At 44.0% G+C, this 19,056-nt stretch overlaps 1 protein-coding gene across 1 annotated transcript in view; it reads left to right on the top strand.

The window, feature by feature from the left end:
• Positions 1-19,056, top strand: part of smg1 (SMG1 nonsense mediated mRNA decay associated PI3K related kinase) — a 188,388-nt gene that overhangs the window by 2,209 nt on the left and 167,123 nt on the right. Inside the window, exons 2-4 of the mRNA XM_083649718.1 lie at positions 7,073-7,218; positions 10,908-11,069; positions 15,984-16,120. Coding sequence (XP_083505844.1) covers positions 7,073-7,218; positions 10,908-11,069; positions 15,984-16,120 — 445 coding nt within the window. The remainder of the gene's footprint in view (positions 1-7,072; positions 7,219-10,907; positions 11,070-15,983; positions 16,121-19,056) is intronic.

The following is a 19,056-nucleotide window of genomic DNA, read 5'->3' as shown; positions in this document are numbered from 1 at the left end:
CCGGGTTGAGTCGGGGTTGAGTCGCACTAGTTTTGGTCCCTGCTTTGTTGAGGTTCCAGCCGGTACCATACGCCGGTGATGTGAAAATACTAGTGCACTGCAGATGACTGATTGGTCAGGCGGAATCGTGTTTACTCTGTCTACTGTCAATGCTGGATACCAGTTTAGTGGGACTTACCTTCTCTTCTGTTATTTCCATCAGTCTTTTGTGTTGCTGCCTTCGGCTCTGGTGAAATAAAATCGATCTCCTTGCTTCTTGCGCGTGTGTGTGTGTGAGAGAGAGCGTGTTACTGCAGAAACAATTTACCTTCATATAGTCCGTGGCCAGGGTGTAGTAAACATCAAACGCAGATTACCCACCTCTTTGAAATGAGGCAGATAGTTTATACTCACCTATTTTCAGATCAACTGTATCAATCAATGAGGGGAAACAACATTAGTAATCTCCTCAACTTGGATAGTTTACCCACCTCTGTATTTACCACTACACCCCTGTCTGTGGCCTGTTGTTAAAGGTAGCCTATTAAGTAGCAAAACCTGTTAAAGTCGAGGTGAACCCGTTCGTCACGTGCATCTGAGTCCGTTTCAGACTGAAAACAAATTGAGAGGCAGACCATATACGTGTCGATGATTTGATTTGACAATTCTGAGGACTGGCTTTGGCATTGGTCAATCATGGCGTGTTCCACCCCCAAATCGAGTGGGATGCAGCGTGTTGTCGTGCTACGCGAGTGGGATCCGCGGAGTACCAGGCAGCCAGCTGCTTCGTGCGGAGCCAGCGGACAATCCGATGCATGGGTGCTCCCCGCCCGCCTGAAATCTCTGAGAGACGATTTCAGGACTCGGAGGGGCGCGCCATTATCGTTATACATGTAAATAATATTCCTGGAATGCGTGTTTTAACGAGCCAGTTACATTTCTTTGCATTCTTAGAAATTACCGTTTGATTTAGTTTGCATAATTGCTCAAGTTACTAGTTAGTTTATGGGCTAGAAACTCTGCCAGATGACAGGCACTAGGTGCCATTTTCCCCTTCATTTGAAAGAGAAAATGATCCTGAAATCAAGATTTGATTGACAGCTGCATGTCGTGAAATGATTGGTTGAAATGGGGTAGAAATTTGATAGTACTAGGTAGGCATGGGTCGATTTCCGGTTTTACCGGTTCGGTTCGGTGTACGAGCCCAAACCGGTTTGATCACGTGCAAACCGAAAAAACCTATATATATATATATTTTTTTGCCAGTCCATTCTGATTGCACTATTGTTCGTATTAGCCTATTCTCAAGTTGCACTAGTAGGCAAAAGTCTTATTTTGTTTATTATGTTGATGTTTGAAGAAAGGTTAAGCTGAATAGTTATGAGAAATAAAAACAGTGTGTTGTTACAGTTAAAAGGTTCTGCTTATTTGTATTCAGTGTTCGTGCTGGTTGGCAGCATACCAGCTTAGAGGTGCATTATCGCCACCAACTGCAGCCGCTTTGATACGTTTTTTTGGGGAATATCGAACCGGTTTCAAAATGTTCAAACCGACCCATGCCTAGTATCATTGCTGGTTGACAATACCAGCTTAGAGGTGTATTATCGCTATCAGGTGGACTGAAGTTGCACTACAGACAGTTATGGGCCACACTCGGGAGCCCTGCTTAAATTTTATTTTTATTTTTTTATTACAAAAAAAATCTGTATACCGGTTCGATCCGGTTTAGACGGCAATATCGAACCAGTTTAAAAATTTTCAAACCGACCCAGCCCTAGTACTAGGTGATGTCGGCAAACTGTAGATTACTGTTATGAATGAAATCTTGAAAAATGAACTTTTGATGTGAAAAAGTGTGAAAAACTAAAGAAATTAGATTGTTGTGATTTGTTTCGCATACATTATTAAATAGGTGCACTGCATACCCAGGTATTTGAACTAAAAGAAAAGAAAAGTAATTTTTGGGTTCAGCTCGATTTTAACATTTAGATAGTGATTTAGTTGTTCTTTTTTTTATTATATTTTTCATAGCCTAATTGTTTAGACAGCTCTGGTCCATTCAAGCATCATTTTTGTGCACTAATGTCAATTTGGGGCAACATTTGGTTTTTGAAATCAGCATTTATTTGTATCCGATTAATCGACGCAATAATTGACAGATTAATCGATTATCAAAATAATAATAATATCGTTAGTTGCAGCTCTAAAATAATTATCGGTTTATCGTATCGGTTATCGGCCAGGAGGAGACGCATATATTTATCGGTTATCATATCGACTGTAAAAATCCATATCGTGCATCCCTAGTACTTTCAGCTTCTTCGAGAACCACTCATCCAAACAACTTCACTACCTCCTAGGGTTGTCACGATACTAGAATTTCAACTTCGATATCTATACCCAGGAAAATATCGATACAATACCACGGCGAAAAAATGACAACACATTAAGAGGAAACACGAGAAAAATATTTTATCAATATATAGTAATATATTTTTAATTGTCTTAAGTAGTGTGATGTGTGGGGGGTCCATCTTCCATGTTTAATGTACAATTTCCCCCAAAGCCTCCCTCTACTGTATATGCTCTGAGTGCAGCCTAACACCATGCATGACCCAGGACTCCGTTATAAATTGCAGGGTAAAAAGTTATGAGGCTGTGCGCTGTGGCTCTGCTGCTCCAAAAAAGTCCCATACCTGACCATTCAGTTGTTGAATGTGTTTCTCTACGGTGTAAACGCTGACCTGATCCATGCATAAATGCTCTGCTAACTACATCTCTGTTTATTTTGTTTGCTTCTTGTGACTTGCATCTTTTCGTTGCTGTTCACTGTTGGTAGTTTAGTCCAAACTAGGGGTGGGCGACATGGCAAAAATATCATATCACGATTTTTTCAGGCAGGATCACGATCCACGATCTTATCACAATTCTTTTTCATATTGGTTTTTAAGACTATTTTGCAAGTTACTGAACAGTACAAGTACAACCAAACTAATTTCAGGGTTTGTATGGTCTGCAGGGCTCGACATTAACGGCTGCCCGGTTGCCCCGGGCAACCAAAAAAAACATGGGGCAACCATTTCTCTGTCTTTGGTTGCCCCAGGGGCAACCACGATTTAACATGCAACAAAATATGTACAGCAGCAAACAGCAAAATATACACCAAATAAATGTTTTAATACTTGTTGTGAGTGACATATATGTGACATTTTATTGCTGTTACAATCGAAACGATGTTACTAATTACCAGTCGGAACCTACGTGATGCATGCTGCACGTGCGGTATGTTTAAGGAGTACTGACTGGGACAGGTGGGGCTGCTCGCACACAATCACAGCGGCTGCAAGACGCAAGAAGAACCTCGTCCGCCCGCAGCCCCGCACAGAAACAAAGGACGAGGAAATTGTCATTGAGGTGAAATACCCGTGCGTCTTTGAACGGGACAGAAAACGAATGCTATACTGCAAAGCATGTAGCCTACAACAAGCGCTTAGGTCTCATATGCTTCCCGCATCGGCGAGTGTCCACACGGAAAAGTGAGTTAAATCAGCAGACGCGCCCCTCCACAAGGCTGCTGTGCAGACGGTTTTCGCCTGGCTGTGCACACCCCGAATTGTGTAACTACGTGGACGCGGCTGGGCGGACAAAGTGGAGTTTTCAAGACTCCAGCTCACTTCCGCGAGCAGAAACCCACACACAGTGTATAAACGCTCCACACGTTTCCTCGTCAAGATTCAGTGTCTCTCATTTCCGTGCGACAGCCCAAACTTCAAGCATAATTCCAGCATAACGCTATACTGCAAAGCATGTAGCCTACAACAAGCCTACAACATACACCTCGATCAGGACATCCTTCAAAAACGTTTTACCACCGCGTATATGTGCTGAGAAATGATTTGCATCCCTGGCCTGTCAGCCTCTCATACGGGGTGAGAGAGAGAGGGATTGCAGGGCCGCTTCTGGGCCTTTTGGGGTCCTATGCAACATCAGAGTGGGGGCCCCAAACCACTGTCATCATAGTATCCCTGAATGAACATGAGGAGGGCAGGTCCGGCGTTAGGGGCGGGCCTGACCGGGCCGGGCCTGACCGGGCCGGGCCCCCCCATTTAACAAACTGGCCCCCCCATTCAATTTTTTTTTTTTTTTTTTTTTTTTGCTAAAAACGTTTTTCCGTTTTTCTGTTTTAAAGTTTAACATGGAATCTGGCTGTCATTAGGCATTGATTAACTCAATGCTATTGCTAACTGTTACTTTGAACATCCATTTGCAATGATTCTGGCTGGATATTAACTATTGTAAATTTGTCACAATGAATGCAATTTGTGCACAATGTGTAAATACACTTAATATTGATTGTTTAGGCCTAATTATTTGTAAAGTCACAACACATTAGAGATGTGTGTAGTTCTTCACAGATTTAGCCTCTTCATTTTGCTCTCAAATGCACCAGGTTGACGAATTTTACTTTAAAATGTACAAAATCTTCTTCCGGGGGAGAATCCCCCCGGATGCCCCTTGGGTAGCTTGGCCCCCCCAAGCTAGGGGCAGGCCCCCTCTGTAACTTGGGTCTGGAGCCGGGCCTGGAGGAGGGTAGGCTACTTAATTATCAATAACGCTTTTAATTAATAAATTAAGCACAATATGAACAATAACTGTTGAAAAATATATGAAAATGAAAGTTCACAAATATTAGTTAAATCATTTTAGTGCAAATGCATTATAAAAACAAAAAATAAGATTTGTTTAGAAAACGAAATGACACAAATTTATTATTATTATTATTATCATTATTACTACTACTACACCCGGTGCGCACACTGAATAGGCCTATTATACTATACTATAGATTATTATACTTACTTTTCTGTCACATCGTCATTATTAAGCCGGCTTATGACTGCATAGTATCTTAATTACTCAAAATATAAAGCGACTAAAATTGGGCAACCATATTTTTATTCGGGCAACCAAAAGCTCTTGCCAGGTTGCCCCTCCGGCAACCACTTTTAAAAGTTAACGTCGAGCCCTGGGTCATGAGAAACCTGGGAAAAGTCATGGAAATTTTAAAGACAATTTGTTTTATAAATATTTTCATGTCATTCATTTACGCTGAGTTTCCAATAATTCATGTACTAAGAAATAATGTTCACAAGCATGCACATGCTCGCTCTATCTATCTATCTATCTATCTATCTATCTATCTATCTATCTATCTATCTATCTATGTATTGGTTCACTATTATTTAGGCTATACGGTAGGGTTGTGGGCGATGGGACGAATATATCTGCGATTGAGTCCACCGTCGGTTGCTTTTGTTGGGTGATCTTTCACGTGATTGTTGTCAACCAAGATTGTCTCTATTTCAGTTAATGCAAAATAAGAAACCGGAACTATTTTGGTCAGGAGATGATGCGAAGTTGGAATGGTTGTTCAGAGATGAAGTCTTCAGTTTGGCCAGGTTTATTGGGAGGGCTTGGAAATTCAGAATGGAGAAGCTGTTCATCTGAATATATAACTCTGTCTTGTTTATGTTTGAGCGTTTTGTAGCTTGTTTGTTGATTTGTTTGTATTGTTGAACTTGAATGATTTGTGTCTTGTAAGCCCAGACGGGCTGGGCACCTTGAATATGGTGCATGACACAGAAATAAAAATCTATCTATCTATCTCTATCTATAAGCTGGTGGACTCGGTGTGATTCGGGGGTGAAGTTGCAACATTGTTGCATTTTTCATTTGGTCTGGTTCACTTTCACACAGCAATTTGTCACAAGCACTAAACTTTCTGAACAATGTCACATGATCAAAACAGTCACTCGTCTATTGGACAGAATAGAGAAGGGAAATCTCTCTTCTGCTGCCTTGCCTGCTGAGGGCTGACTGAACAACACAAGTGAATCCAGGAAACACAACCCATAGAGAAACACCACCTTTATGCGGTCTTGGGATTTCTGGTTTTACTTTGTTGTTACTATCAAATAAATATTTTACAAGAATGCGCCCAATATGAGCAGCAGATGAGGCAGAAAGCTGTTGGGTCCAACATCATTCTGCAGATGAGACGAGGGAGGCAGTGTTTTGCTTCCTTCTACCGCCTTCTACTCATGATGCACTGCCTTTCCTATATAGAGAGCCAAAGTGAAACGTCACTTCCTGCTTTCTCCCTGTACCAGCGCTGTGAAAAATATGAATGGCGGTGGACGGAGAATAAGGTTACTTTTTTGATCCTGTTTGAATTGTGCCATGGGGTGCCAACGCTAATTTTGTCAATTTAAAACATAACTTTGCATGTCAAGAAAGTCACAGTTTGTCGTTTGTCATTCTAATCGCCTACTCCTAGTCCAAACAAGTTAATTCCGTCTAACTCATCTGTTGATAGTGGAGGCTGAGAGTGTTCGCGTCTAGTTGTTGCAGTTTCCTCAGCTTCAATCTGGGACTATAGAGACACTGCGTAACGCATCATCATTCAGAAGCCACGCCCAAGACGGGGGAGAACAGAAACCCCCCCTCCAATCCTGGCGTTCTCCTATGTCACGTGCATGGGTGCACAAAAAGATCGTATATACGGAAGATGAACACTCCAACTTACTTCTTGACAGCTACATCCACATTTTTCCTCTCGCCAATTCTCAATGGCTTCCTTGTTTTGCTCAGGAGTACAAAAAAACTTTAACTGGCGATTTTTTACATTTGTTGTCTGCACAGCCCACCACACAACAGCTTTTAGCTATGTTTAATTCAAGGAAAATGACGCTGGTGTGTGGAAATGAACGGAGCTTTTCCCCCGTGGTGGGCGTGGCCTATTTCATGCAGTGTCTCTATAAGATAAATGTCACACAAGGGCTATCAGACGCAAATAATTGTGTATCTTATAAGATTAACAGTTGATTACTTGGGCATGCCTAACGATAGCTGGTAGCTCTATGTATGGTTAGGAATAGCTTAGTTTTAGCGCTAATGTGGCTCACGGCTAATAATAATGCTGTTCGACTTCCGGGTCAAAGAGCATTAGCGCATGAGGCGGACTAACGCAGTAATTAAATGTTATAAGTGCATGTAAATGTACTGATTGTGTCTGTCTCCTCCATATATTTAGAGTTGACAGTGTGTCGTCCAGCCAGGACGGAGTGAAGTCCAGAGAGCTCAGTGCAGCAGTGTTTGATGCCTTGCCCTCCGACTGCCCTGACCAGGAAGCACTGCCCGACGATGCCTACGCTGCTGCAGACACACTCCAGGAAGAGGGTGAGGCAGAGGCTTCAACATGCATGTCTCACACGCTTTGTATTTACAATGTCTGGGTAGTATCTATGTAGTAGTAAACATGCAGATGAACCAGGTTTACCCTCCCTCCATGTTTCCTGTACTAAGAAACCCCTGTGCGTCTGCCTGCAGAAACTCCGCCACCGCCAGCTGGTATGGGTCATTAAAGGGATACATTTTGAGAGTTTAGGCCATTTGCCATATTGCAGAGTGTAACCGAAATGACTTCCTCATTTGCCATGAGGTGCATGTGCTGTACTGATGACTGCACACAGCGCATGCAAGTCATGGCAAACAAGGAAGTCACTTCGGTTGTGCTCTGTTGGTTCAGTTACTCTTTGTTAGTTCTCGGGGTGTGAATTTAATACGAAAATGACCGTTTCACATAACTTTGGATTATTATTTCATCACGTGGTGAGTACACGAGTCATAACATGTACATATACTAAAGAGGGTCATGTAGCCTACTTGTATTATTTAGAAAGTGTCATCTATAAAGGCTAGTTAGGCAATGTTTGTACCAGGGGGCACGGTCATCCCACCACTTCAGGTGGGATGAAAAAACTCCATATAACCACACCATAGATGACGTCACACCAACATCACGTGACACCTCTGATGAAGACTGCAGAAACAGCAGTGGAAACATGTCGGGTACAAACATTGCCTAACTAGCCTTTATAGATGACACTTTCTAAATATCATAACATGTACATGTGAGTGTTTCTGGCACTGTTGGAATGTGTATTTTGGGCGACTGAATGGGAGTAGGCAAAAGTACCATAGACTGCCAATCAAGAATCAAGAATCAAGATTTTTATTGTCACTCCATGGTACAAGTATCACGTGTGAAATTCTTCTGCTGTGGACTCTGTTTACAACGTAAGACAGGTCAGAGACAGTGCGCATAGGTGCACATAGGTGCACATGTCATGTGCATACTTTAGACGTGTTTCTACATTTTAAATTTGACGTATTTGACATACAGGTGCAAATAGCATATACCTTATTAAACATACAATTAAACATTAGACATATTAAACAATTAAACATTGTAGCGCTAAGCGAAGTACAGGGCTTAAGATTTGGCGCGGGATTGTGAGAATCGTGCATATTTTTGACAATTCCCACAGATTTGTAATTTATAATGCGGGAGAAGTCCTCCGTTGTTAGCACGCCGATGTCTGTTAAGCTGACGGTGCGGAATGAACATTGCTGAATACGGACGACTGGTCGGACACATGAGACAGCGGACTGTTAGCTGAACGTTACCTCAGGCAGCAGTGTAGTCAGCACTCACCACTCAGCAAGCAGCAAACCGCTTGTTGTGACCAAATATCCCCGGATTCAAAGCACTCCATACCAGAGCATGTGAGCGGAGTGGAGCGGTGATAATTACCGCTCCTCGCTCACGCTCACCAACGCTCCAGACCGCTCCGCTCCAGACAGATTTCACCCGCTCGCACTCTCCGCTCCGCTCAAAAGAGATCAAAAGGCCAGTGTGTTTTACTTTGCGTTTAGACGCCTGGGCAATGGGCATTGCTCACTACAAATAACATGAGCTCAGCAGAGCCGGCTGCATGCTCGTTTCTCTTCCTTCTCGTCTCGCAGCAGCTGGCAAGAAAATAGTGGGCGTGCACATGGCCACGCACCGATGCATTCTGCTCACCGCTCAAGCCAAAATCCCCCCCGCTCGCTAGGGTTGGCCCGATGGACGATGGCATCGACCATCGTGATGGGCCGACCCCCCATCGACCTCTGAGCCTTTTACATCGGATCATCGTAATTAATTATCTGTTTGAATTAAAATTGTGCCGTTTTAATAATAAAAGAGGCCAAGTCCACTTACCGTAATGCGCCGGCGGCATTAAACAAGCGCACCCAGTTCAGTTCAGAGAAGCCTCCCGCCCCCCCCCCCCTCCGCTCTACTGCTTCTCTGAACTGGGTGCACTTGTTTAATGTCGCCGGGGCGTCCCCCGCGCGTGAGAAGTCGGCTGTGTTGTTGTGACAGTAGACACAGACAGTAGACACAGACACAGACAGTAGCCTAGATTGCAATGCAGCCACAAATGGCTAAGTAGCTTTATTCATTATTGTCCATGCACCCACTTTTGATTGAAGCAACAAGTTTATGCTCCTCTGGAGGTTCCAAAGGCTTTCTGGAAAACCAAATGACTAAATAGAGCATTGTCATTGTTATACTTTCAGTATGCTTGCTGGGTAAGCACAACGAGCAGCTTAGAGCACAGCTATAAACACCAAACATAACTGCATTATCATTTGCTGCTATAAATGGTTGCTCTTGTGACTTGAGTGTTCCTGACTGAACCCAAATAGAAATAGATGAGCAGGTTGAGGGCTCTGGCTACACAAATAATTACAACACTTAAAGTCGAGCTGAACCCAAAAATGACTTTTCTTTTCTTTTAGTTCAAATACCTGGGTATGCAGTGCACCTATTTAATAATGTATGCCAAAAAAAATCACACAAATCTAATTTCTTTATTTTTTCACACTTTTTCACATCAAAAGTTCATTTTTCAAGAATTCATTGATAACAGTAATGTACAGTTTGCTGACGTCACCTAGTACTATCAAACTTCTACCCCATTTTAACCAATCATATCACGACATGCAGCTGTCAATCAAATCCTCATTTCAGGATAATTTTCTCTTCCAAAAGAAGTAGAAAATGGCGCCTAGTGCCTGTCATCTGGCAGAATTCCTATCCCATAAACTACCGTAAGTACTAACTTGGCCAATTGTTAGAAGCATGAACAAAAAACAAAAACGCCAATCCCAGTTATGGAGAACTGCGGCGCCAGACTCCTCAGACGGAAGGGAGAGGAGGCCGAAGGGAGAGGAGGCTGAAGGGAGAGGAGGCTGAAGAGAGAGGAGGCTGAAGAGAGAGGAGGCTGAAGGGAGAGGAGGCTGAAGGGAGAGGAGGCTGAAGGGAGAGGAGGCTGAAGAGAGAGGAGGCCGAAGGGAGAGGAGGCCGAAGAGAGAGGAGGCCGAAGAGAGAGGAGGCCGAAGAGAGAGGAGGCCGAAGGGAGAGGAGGCCGAAGGGAGAGGAGGCCGAAGGGAGAGGAGGCCGAAGGGAGAGGAGGCTGAAGAGAGAGGAGGCTGAAGGGAGAGGAGGCTGAAGAGAGAGGAGGCTGAAGGGAGAGGAGGCTGAAGGGAGAGGAGGCAGAGGAGGCCGAAGGGAGAGGAGGCCGAAGGGAGAGGAGGCCGAAGGGAGAGGAGGCCGAAGGGAGAGGAGGCCGAAGGGAGAGGAGGCCGAAGAGAGAGGAGGCCGAAGGGAGAGGAGGCTGAAGGGAGAGGAGGCTGAAGAGAGAGGAGGCTGAAGGGAGAGGAGGCTGAAGGGAGAGGAGGCTGAAGGGAGAGGAGGCTGGTCAGTGAGACTAGACTACCACCACAGTAACGGTTCCCCACAAATATTTGTTTTACAGTCTTACATTAAAATGTGTTTAAAGAAAGAAATGTCTTTGTGTGTGTTAATAAACACATAGTTGGGTAGTCTGTTACGTAACTTTTAACTCTAATAATATTATTTAATGCATTAATGTGTTATTCCCATCCCTAGTTTAAGCTGACATTTTTGCCTGGTGATGTTGAACTTGTTATGCAGGTAATTCTATCAGTTAATTTGGCATCTTCTGCGCCCCCTGCAGGTGGATATGAAGCTGGTGGAGGTGCCTGTGATACTACATTTGGTTGGAAGTCGCTGGGGCAAGAGTTGAGGCTCAATGACGTGACAACGGATTTGACACCCTTTCAGCATGGAAACCATGGAAACCGTGCTTTAGCTTGTAAGGACATGAGGAAGTCGCAGGGTAAGTAAGGCCTTTGACTGATCACTGTTCAGAGTCTCAGGAGCAGGAGGAGGAAGTCAATTGTGTTGTGAAAATGTGAAAGAAGAAACTTCAAATTTTTTCCTGTTTTCCACCCAATGTGAGTAACGTGACAAGTCTACAACTGTGAATTCAACTCGCCTTTTTCCATGAAGTCGCCCCATTACATAGGCTGCTGATCGTCTCGCTTTTTTGTCTCATTCCACTGATCAAAAACCTGGCCAGCCCGGGTTGAGTCGGGGTTGAGTCATGCTAGTTTTGGTCCCTGCTTTGTTGAGGTTCCAGCGCTGTGAACCCGGTACCATATGGTGACGTGAAAACACTGCAGACGACTGATTGGTCAGGCAGAATCATGTTTACTCTACTGACTGTCAATGCTGCATACCAGTTTAGTGGGGCTTACCTTCTCTTCTGTTAATGTTATTTCCATCAGTCTTTTGTGTTGCTGCCTTCGGCTCTGGTGAAATAAAATCGATCTCCTTGCTTAGCTTTAACATGGCGGTGGTTTTCAATTGTTTTGAGAGAGAAAAAGTCTGCTCCTCGGGAAGCCCTTTGTAGTTGGCTCCGCTAGGCCGGAGGCGGGGGTTTAGTGAAGCCACGGGCCTGCCTGGTGAGAGGCCGAGGTAGAGGCTTCCCTTCTCCCCATCGCGCAACTCCCGTCCCTCGCGCAGTGCATGCATGTGAGTTTGAGTAACAACAAAGTGATATCCGTTCTCCTAGCCGATTGTCACTTTTGTCCATGTACACTGTAGGTCATTTAGAGGCACCAGTATTTCATAATCAGTTTAAAAGTTCTGTGTATGGATTTAATTTTAACGTTATACCTTATAGCCTACTTCGGCTATGGGCGGAGGGCAGATATGCGGTCGCTATGGCGACTAGGGATAGGCGCGAGTACTCGGGTACTCGAGCACTCGTTCATAACGTCAGTATTCGAGTAACGTTTCTGCTGTTCGGGTACTCGCCCCACTCCCCACCCCTTTAAAAATGGTATAGAAGATCTACCCACGCATCGTCATGTGGATCTGGCAGCAACCAGCAGCAACTGCACGGCCGGGCGTCAAGTCAGCCAGAATGTACAAGTACGTCATTCGCTTTGTTGCTTTCAAAATAAAACGCTTATTGTAACCTTATTTATTTTGAGTAATGCGTTACAGCCACAGTTTCACGCCATATAACATCACAATGAGTATTTTGATACAAGGATGCTGCTTCATTCATTGAAATACCTTTTCTCCTCCAACGTGCATCAATAAGCTATTTACCGGTACTTTTGTTTAAGTAACATTATTTTGAAAGTTTTAACCGGAAGTTTTCCAGCTCTTCTCGAAAATGGTGGCTGGAGATATTCTCCCGAAGGAGAAGCACGCTTCTTCATAGCGCACGCCCGATAAAACTCATTCAAAATGTTGCACTAGTTTACTGACTATACTGTCATTTCCCATAACGTTAGTCACAAGACATGTGGAGAAAGAATCACTTTTTGGGAGACAATCGCATCATGGTGATCACTATTCAGCAACAATGGACATGTATTGGAAATCAAATGCCTTCGCTTGTTTCACAACTTATCTGCTCCAAAGCGCTAATCCAACCATCGGAGATACTGTCTAAAGGTAGGCTTTAGATGTTAGCTTAGCGTCACCTAATATCACAGTCAGTCCCTCTCCTGACAAAAATGCTCCAGGTAGCGCTTTTTCCATGCAAAAATGCAAACGTTATGTGTGAACAGCCCGATACACAGCAGATTACCCCTGCTCAGTCATTACCATAGTAATCACACAGCCCGCACCCCCCGCGCGAGTACTCGAGCACTCGTTCATAATAGAAGGAGAGTACTCGACTATTTAAATTGCTTAAAATGCCCATCCCTAATGGCGACCAGGTGTGGGCGGAGGCGAGTAAACTTACTATGGAAACAGAGTCTATATCAAGTAGAGACGAGTAAGACCAGATCGAGTAGAGCTGTACTGTGCTGTTATATGTGGTTGGAAATGAGCCAATAGATAGGTGTGTTTCTATCTCTGTTAGGTTCCAAACAGACCAGCCCACACAAATCTAACGTTATCCGCCAGTAATTCTCTCCATTTTCTGCCAGCTTGTTGAATTCAACACACACGTTGTGGGTCAGGATCTGTAGCGTGAACGTATTGGTAGTGATGTAGCCTCCTACTTCAGTCAGACGTCTGCCTCTGTGCTGTAGTAAACGTGTAGCTCCCAGGGCGCGCTGCCCTTTGCAAGAGAGACAGGGAGAGAAATTAAATGAACAATCCACTGAGCCACATTTCTTGACCCTTGTGGTAAAACTGTGATTTGTACCTGTTCATTTGTAGTCATTTCAAGTAACTGTGCTCTGTTGAGACAGATAAAAGAGCACAAAGTAGAACTGAAACACCTATTCAGTTGTGATTGTATTCATGTGCTGATGGTATGATCGTTTCAGAGCAGTGGTGGAAATGGTGTTGAAACAGTTGGGAACGGGGTTCCCAGAGCGACCATTGCGTGGGAACGCTGTGGGAACGCTCTTCGCCTCTTCCTCAGCGTCCAAGTTTTGTTTTCTTAAAAAAAAAATGCGTATAGATATTTAGCACTGTTTCTCTAAAGCGTTTTCATAAATCTGACCGCACCTGAAGGCAGCATGCCCGGCTGCAGTCAACACAGCCAATCGGCAGGCCCAGAGCCATCTAGTAAGTGCAGAGCAGAGCAGTGGAGTGGACAGCATGAAAGGAGCAGAGAATGGTAGGAAAACATGTCAACTGAATAAGCAGTGTCAATAACAATGTTCCATCAAGTCTGTCATGAATAAATCAGTACAGTAGATCTCGGCAATATTATTTGAGTAACTTTTGAAAGAGAATTTTATGTAGGCTAGCTGTAATGGTAATGAGTCAAATCAATAAGAAAAAACATTCAAGCATACAGAAATTACATAGGGGGCGGGGGGTGGGCCGCACCGCGTCCGGGGACCCCACCCTGCCTAAGTAGGGTTCCCAGAGCAAATCCTGGCCATTTCCACCACTGTTTCAGAGTGAAACCGCAGTACTGCACATAATGGCTTTTCATTGTCACTTTTCATGGGCCGTTTCTCACTTATCACTGTACAATGTAATGTGATTATATGTGGCTGCGCGGACCTTCCGTGCGATCTGCGGAGGTCTGCCTCGCTCGACTATGTCGTATCCTAATAGGAGGGTAGTATTTAAATGACTTAAAATGCCCATCCCTACTGTTCACATGCCACGAGTGTGTGTATGAGGCACAAATAGTCACCATCAACCATTTACTTCATTGCAGCTGCTCAGCCAATCTGAAACGGAGCCGGATATAAGGTTGCCAAAAGTATAGATACCATTTTTTTTTAAATAGATACAATGTTAGCTGCAGTATCCATATTCATCAATACCAGCAGTGGTTGCTCTTAATGAAAAATCAAACCTACTACAGATTGTGTAGTAAATGTATGTTTTTTTAGGGCCGGCAGGGCCTCTATGATCCTCTGTCGCCCAGCACATAATGCACGACTCCACACACGGTCACGTCTCAGTGCCGCCCACCTACCCACATGACGGAGGGGACCCCTCGTCTGTTTCTCCACCGGAGTCTGCGTGCTGCAGCTTTGCTCTGTCTGTTTCAACTCCATGTGGGCGTGCCAAGTCCGCCCTCCCCTGTCTCACTGACTCTCCACTCCTCTGTTCAGCCCACATGCAGTGTTGCCAACTTGGCGACAACACGTCCTCTTGACTTGCCAAAGCATCTCTCCCACAGACGATCCGACTAGTACAAAGTGTGACAGTTTAGCCAATGTGATAACGTCAAGTCAAGTGAGTGTGATTTATTTTGTGAGACGCAAACCTTTTTCAGCGTCGTTTGACGAGGCAATTAAAGGCAATGCGCTCATGAGCGCCTAACCTCTGCCAAGGAGGTAGGCTATTGAGTCATGATGGTGTTTAAGAGTGATATGAGGTTGCAAACTGTATAACGTTAACTGTCAAAGAAATCACATACACTAAGTATAAGGGACATCAGATTACTGCATATTACCATGTAAAAGCTTTAATAACACTGAAAATTATTTATTTATTTAGAATAATCCATGATTAATGTTATACTAATTGTCAAAAACTCACCTCACATGTATGAACAAACAAGAAAACACTTGACACCACATACCACATAGGCCTACTGTACATTTTATTGTGAAAAATAATAAACATACATGACATTAACTGTAAACCTGCCACTTAATGATGAAGCTCAAACTCAGGATTATACTAAAGTAGACTGAACAGACATTATTCTATTCTGCGCTCTACTGAACACATTTCCTCATTTTCTATTTAGTCAAATGAGATGCCAGCAGAATCAGCACCAACTCAGTTGAGACAGCCTTCCCCAGCTATCTTTGAACACCACATAAAGTATGATGAAGACTCAAAACATGAATTTTAACTTCATGTTCTTCTGTCATCCATTATTACACGACTTTTCCTGTTGTTTTCGCTTTTTGCCGTGGTATCGTTTAAGTATTGAGTATCGAGATATCTATGCAAAAGTTCATTTCCAACACGGACACGCTGGGGATTGGCAAGGACCTCATGGGTATACATGGGTGACGATACCATGCACCCGAAACCAAACCCGAAACTGTGCAGCGACTCAAACATATAAGGTCACTCAACCTGATCAAATGCCTTCTGTGCATCGAGTGATAAAATCGCTGCACCACTAGTCTTCAGCTCGTCTTTAAGTGCTCTGCTGCAGTCTGTCGTGGCCGATAGGCACACGCCTTTATAGCCTATTGTTGGGAATGAAAGACTAGTGTTATATTGAGAAATTATTATAAATAAGTGTAACTAATAATAACTAATTTGTTTGTTGTCCATGTTGTCCATGCAGACAGAGGGATGGCTCACTCGGACGAATCTCGGCTGGCCAACCTCCTGCGACGAGTCTCCCGGGAGGACGACCGCGACCGCAGGCTGGCCACCCTCAAACAACTGAAGGATTTCATCAGCCATGGCGAAAACAAAGTGGTGAGTCATCTTGCCTTTGAGATGATCTATCTGTTGGTTTACTGAAAATGCTTGCCTTTATATTTTTCTCCATCTCTCCCACATCAGACTTTTATTGTTGTTGCAAAAAAGACCAATTCAGAAAGAAGAGGCAACATTAGACATTATCTACACACAGCAATCTTTTGAAACAGTCCATTTTACAAGTGACTGAACTCCAGGTAGCACTAGAGTTCGGGTCGTCACTGGCTGAGATTTTATCTTAATTGGCCGGGTCGGGCGGAGCTTGGGCTGGAAAAAAAAATAGGCCATATAGACTATATTTAGGACTATAATACGATAATTACACAGAGAGACTGCACAGTGGTGCTCATGTTTGAGTCAAATAAGAATTAATTATCTTCTTAATATGTTAAATGCAGTTATTCATTTTTATTATTTTTGACTCCATCACTGGCATATGGTATCGAGCACCTCCTTCAGTTCACCATGATCAACAGTAGCCATATTGTCACTGTCACGGATTCTTCCATATCATAGTGATGGGTATCTATCTATTTCATCTAACAAACAAATGTAAGAATGAATTCTCAACTTCTGTGGAGCAGCTCCTGAACATACCCTGAGGAAACCCCAAATATTGGCACTAGGGATGTTCATTTAGAAAAATTTCCATAATCGAAATTCGGGAAAATGAATGAGCAATTATCGATGATCGATAATATTAATTAGAGATGCTGCGATCGAGATTTTTCAATTCCGATTCCGATATTTTAACCTCAAAACCGATCCGATTCCGATCAAATTTCGATACCCGATTCGATACTGATTTCGATCCGATACCGATACAGCACATATTTAAGCCTCTCTATGCTGTCTGATAGCTAGCAGGCAACAAACATTTTTAGGGTTAGGTATGTATGTGTGTGCTTTGGTAATATAGTATGTAAACGATTTAGTTCATCTAATTAATTTGATGTAAAACTAAAACATAACAATCAAATACACACTTCTTTTGTAATGGGTGAACATTGGACACAAATAATTATTGTTTCCTCCTCACACATACACCCCCACTCTGTCTCACACAGGACACTCAAGCCGTTTTCCCACATGCGTACCTGAAAATTACCTGTAAGTCAATATCGGACATTTCCCGGAATTTCCCTTCACACCTCAGCGCTGGCATGTGAGAATCTAGGAGCGAAATTTCCTGTATGTTGGGGGGCGGGGGGAGGGGGGAGGTTATTTGGGGGGTCGGGTTTAGATCAATAAGGTGTTTTCGGGTTGTCCTTGGGCTGCAAACTCATTTAAAGTATGCAAATCGAAGTTGTTTCTGACAAGAATAATGTCACGTTACTCCGGGACTGCTCAACCCATGACAGAGCCACTCTCCCCGGCTTGGCAGAGTGAAGCGCTCCGCCCGCGCGTCCCCGCTGCCTGGAGCACAGCGGCTCGTGCTCGCGCTCTAAAAGGCAGGCGCAGGCTCCCACACGCTGCTGTCTGGCCAGCAGAAAGTGCCCCAGACACTGTGTGATAATCCTGTAACAGCATTTGAGCTTATTCAGGTAAGATATTAATAATGTAATGACACATTCAGCGATAAACTGTCTACAATGAAGACATGTGTCAAATATGACAACGTGGTGTTCAGTATTTTAACTCATTGAGTGCCAGCCACTTTTGGAGAACAGACGCTCCCAGTGCCAGAGTTTCAGAGCTTTTTTCAGTGATTTCTCGAGGCCCACAGAATATTGTGTGATATTACTATGTAAACAATGAACACACCCAAAGAACGATGAGACTCTTTTCTATCATCAGCAAAAACAGGTTTATTGATATCATTTTCCGTTCTTTAGTTATCAGCCGGAGAAGATAGCTTGATTTAACAAAAAAGAGCAGTTTTTTTCTAGAAGCTGAGATAATGGCCCTTTTGTGAAATTAAACATTTCAAACACATCACTGACTCTGAAGCTAATTTTCTGATGTAGTCACACCTCAAAAATAATTTCCTTCAATAAAACAGTGAAGGCCAGGGAATTTTGTTTGGCAGAATAATATTTTTAGCTGCAACCAGCAGCGCTGGCCCCTGCGTGCACTGCTGGTTGCAGCTTCTTGCTGATCTTGATTTGCTGCTGGTGGGCATCGGATATTCTGGCTTGCGTTTGCCAACCCTGTCCTGCTGCCTGGGTCTGTCTGGGTCAGTGTTGTGTGCTGCTCTGCGTGCCCCACCCCCCCCCCCCCCCCCCCGCCCCGCCCCGCCTCAACTGCACACTCCTCCTGTATGGGAGGTGGCTCTCTGCTGAGTTTGCTCTGTCTGCACTGTGAAGGGTGCGCGTCGGCGACATCCAGCTTTTTCCGCGTGTGTTTGTCACCGGCTACTACTGTATGCTTCCAGTTGAGAATAATAACGGCTGATCATGCGAATGGGCTGTGCAGCGGACACGGAGGAGCTCAATTGTGGGAGCAGATTGGCTGCTGCCTGCTGCAGGCACATCTAACGTTAAAACGCTTCATGCATATCGATGCATACGGATGCGATGCGATTTCCGTTTCCCCAACGACTTATTCTCTGTTTTTCTCTGCCTTTCTGTTAACCTGGAGAGCACTGTCGCCACCTAAGGGTTCTGTAAAATAGGTTATAGACCTCCAATAGCTATAATATTTGTACAGGAGAGGCAGAAGGCTTTGATCGACGCCCCACCGTCAAAAAACGCAATTGACGAACATGTCCGTCCTTGGCACTCTACGTTACTATTTGAAATGACTAACATGTCCGTCCATGGCACTCAATGAGTTAAGAGCAGGGTTTTTTTTCATTTCCTGAAAAGTTGGCGATTTGGAGATAAGTGGCTTTCATTGCACAGCGACGAAATGGAAGTAGTTTGCTTTGATGTGCGCGAATGATTAGATGACGCAAGCTGGAAGTGAACGTTAAGCAAGTGTGTACTCGCCCA

The sequence above is a fragment of the Poromitra crassiceps genome (assembly GCF_964638095.1).
Source record: "Poromitra crassiceps genome assembly, chromosome: 13".
NCBI lineage: Eukaryota > Metazoa > Chordata > Actinopteri > Beryciformes > Melamphaidae > Poromitra > Poromitra crassiceps.
This window is presented reverse-complemented; position numbering and strand designations above follow the sequence as displayed.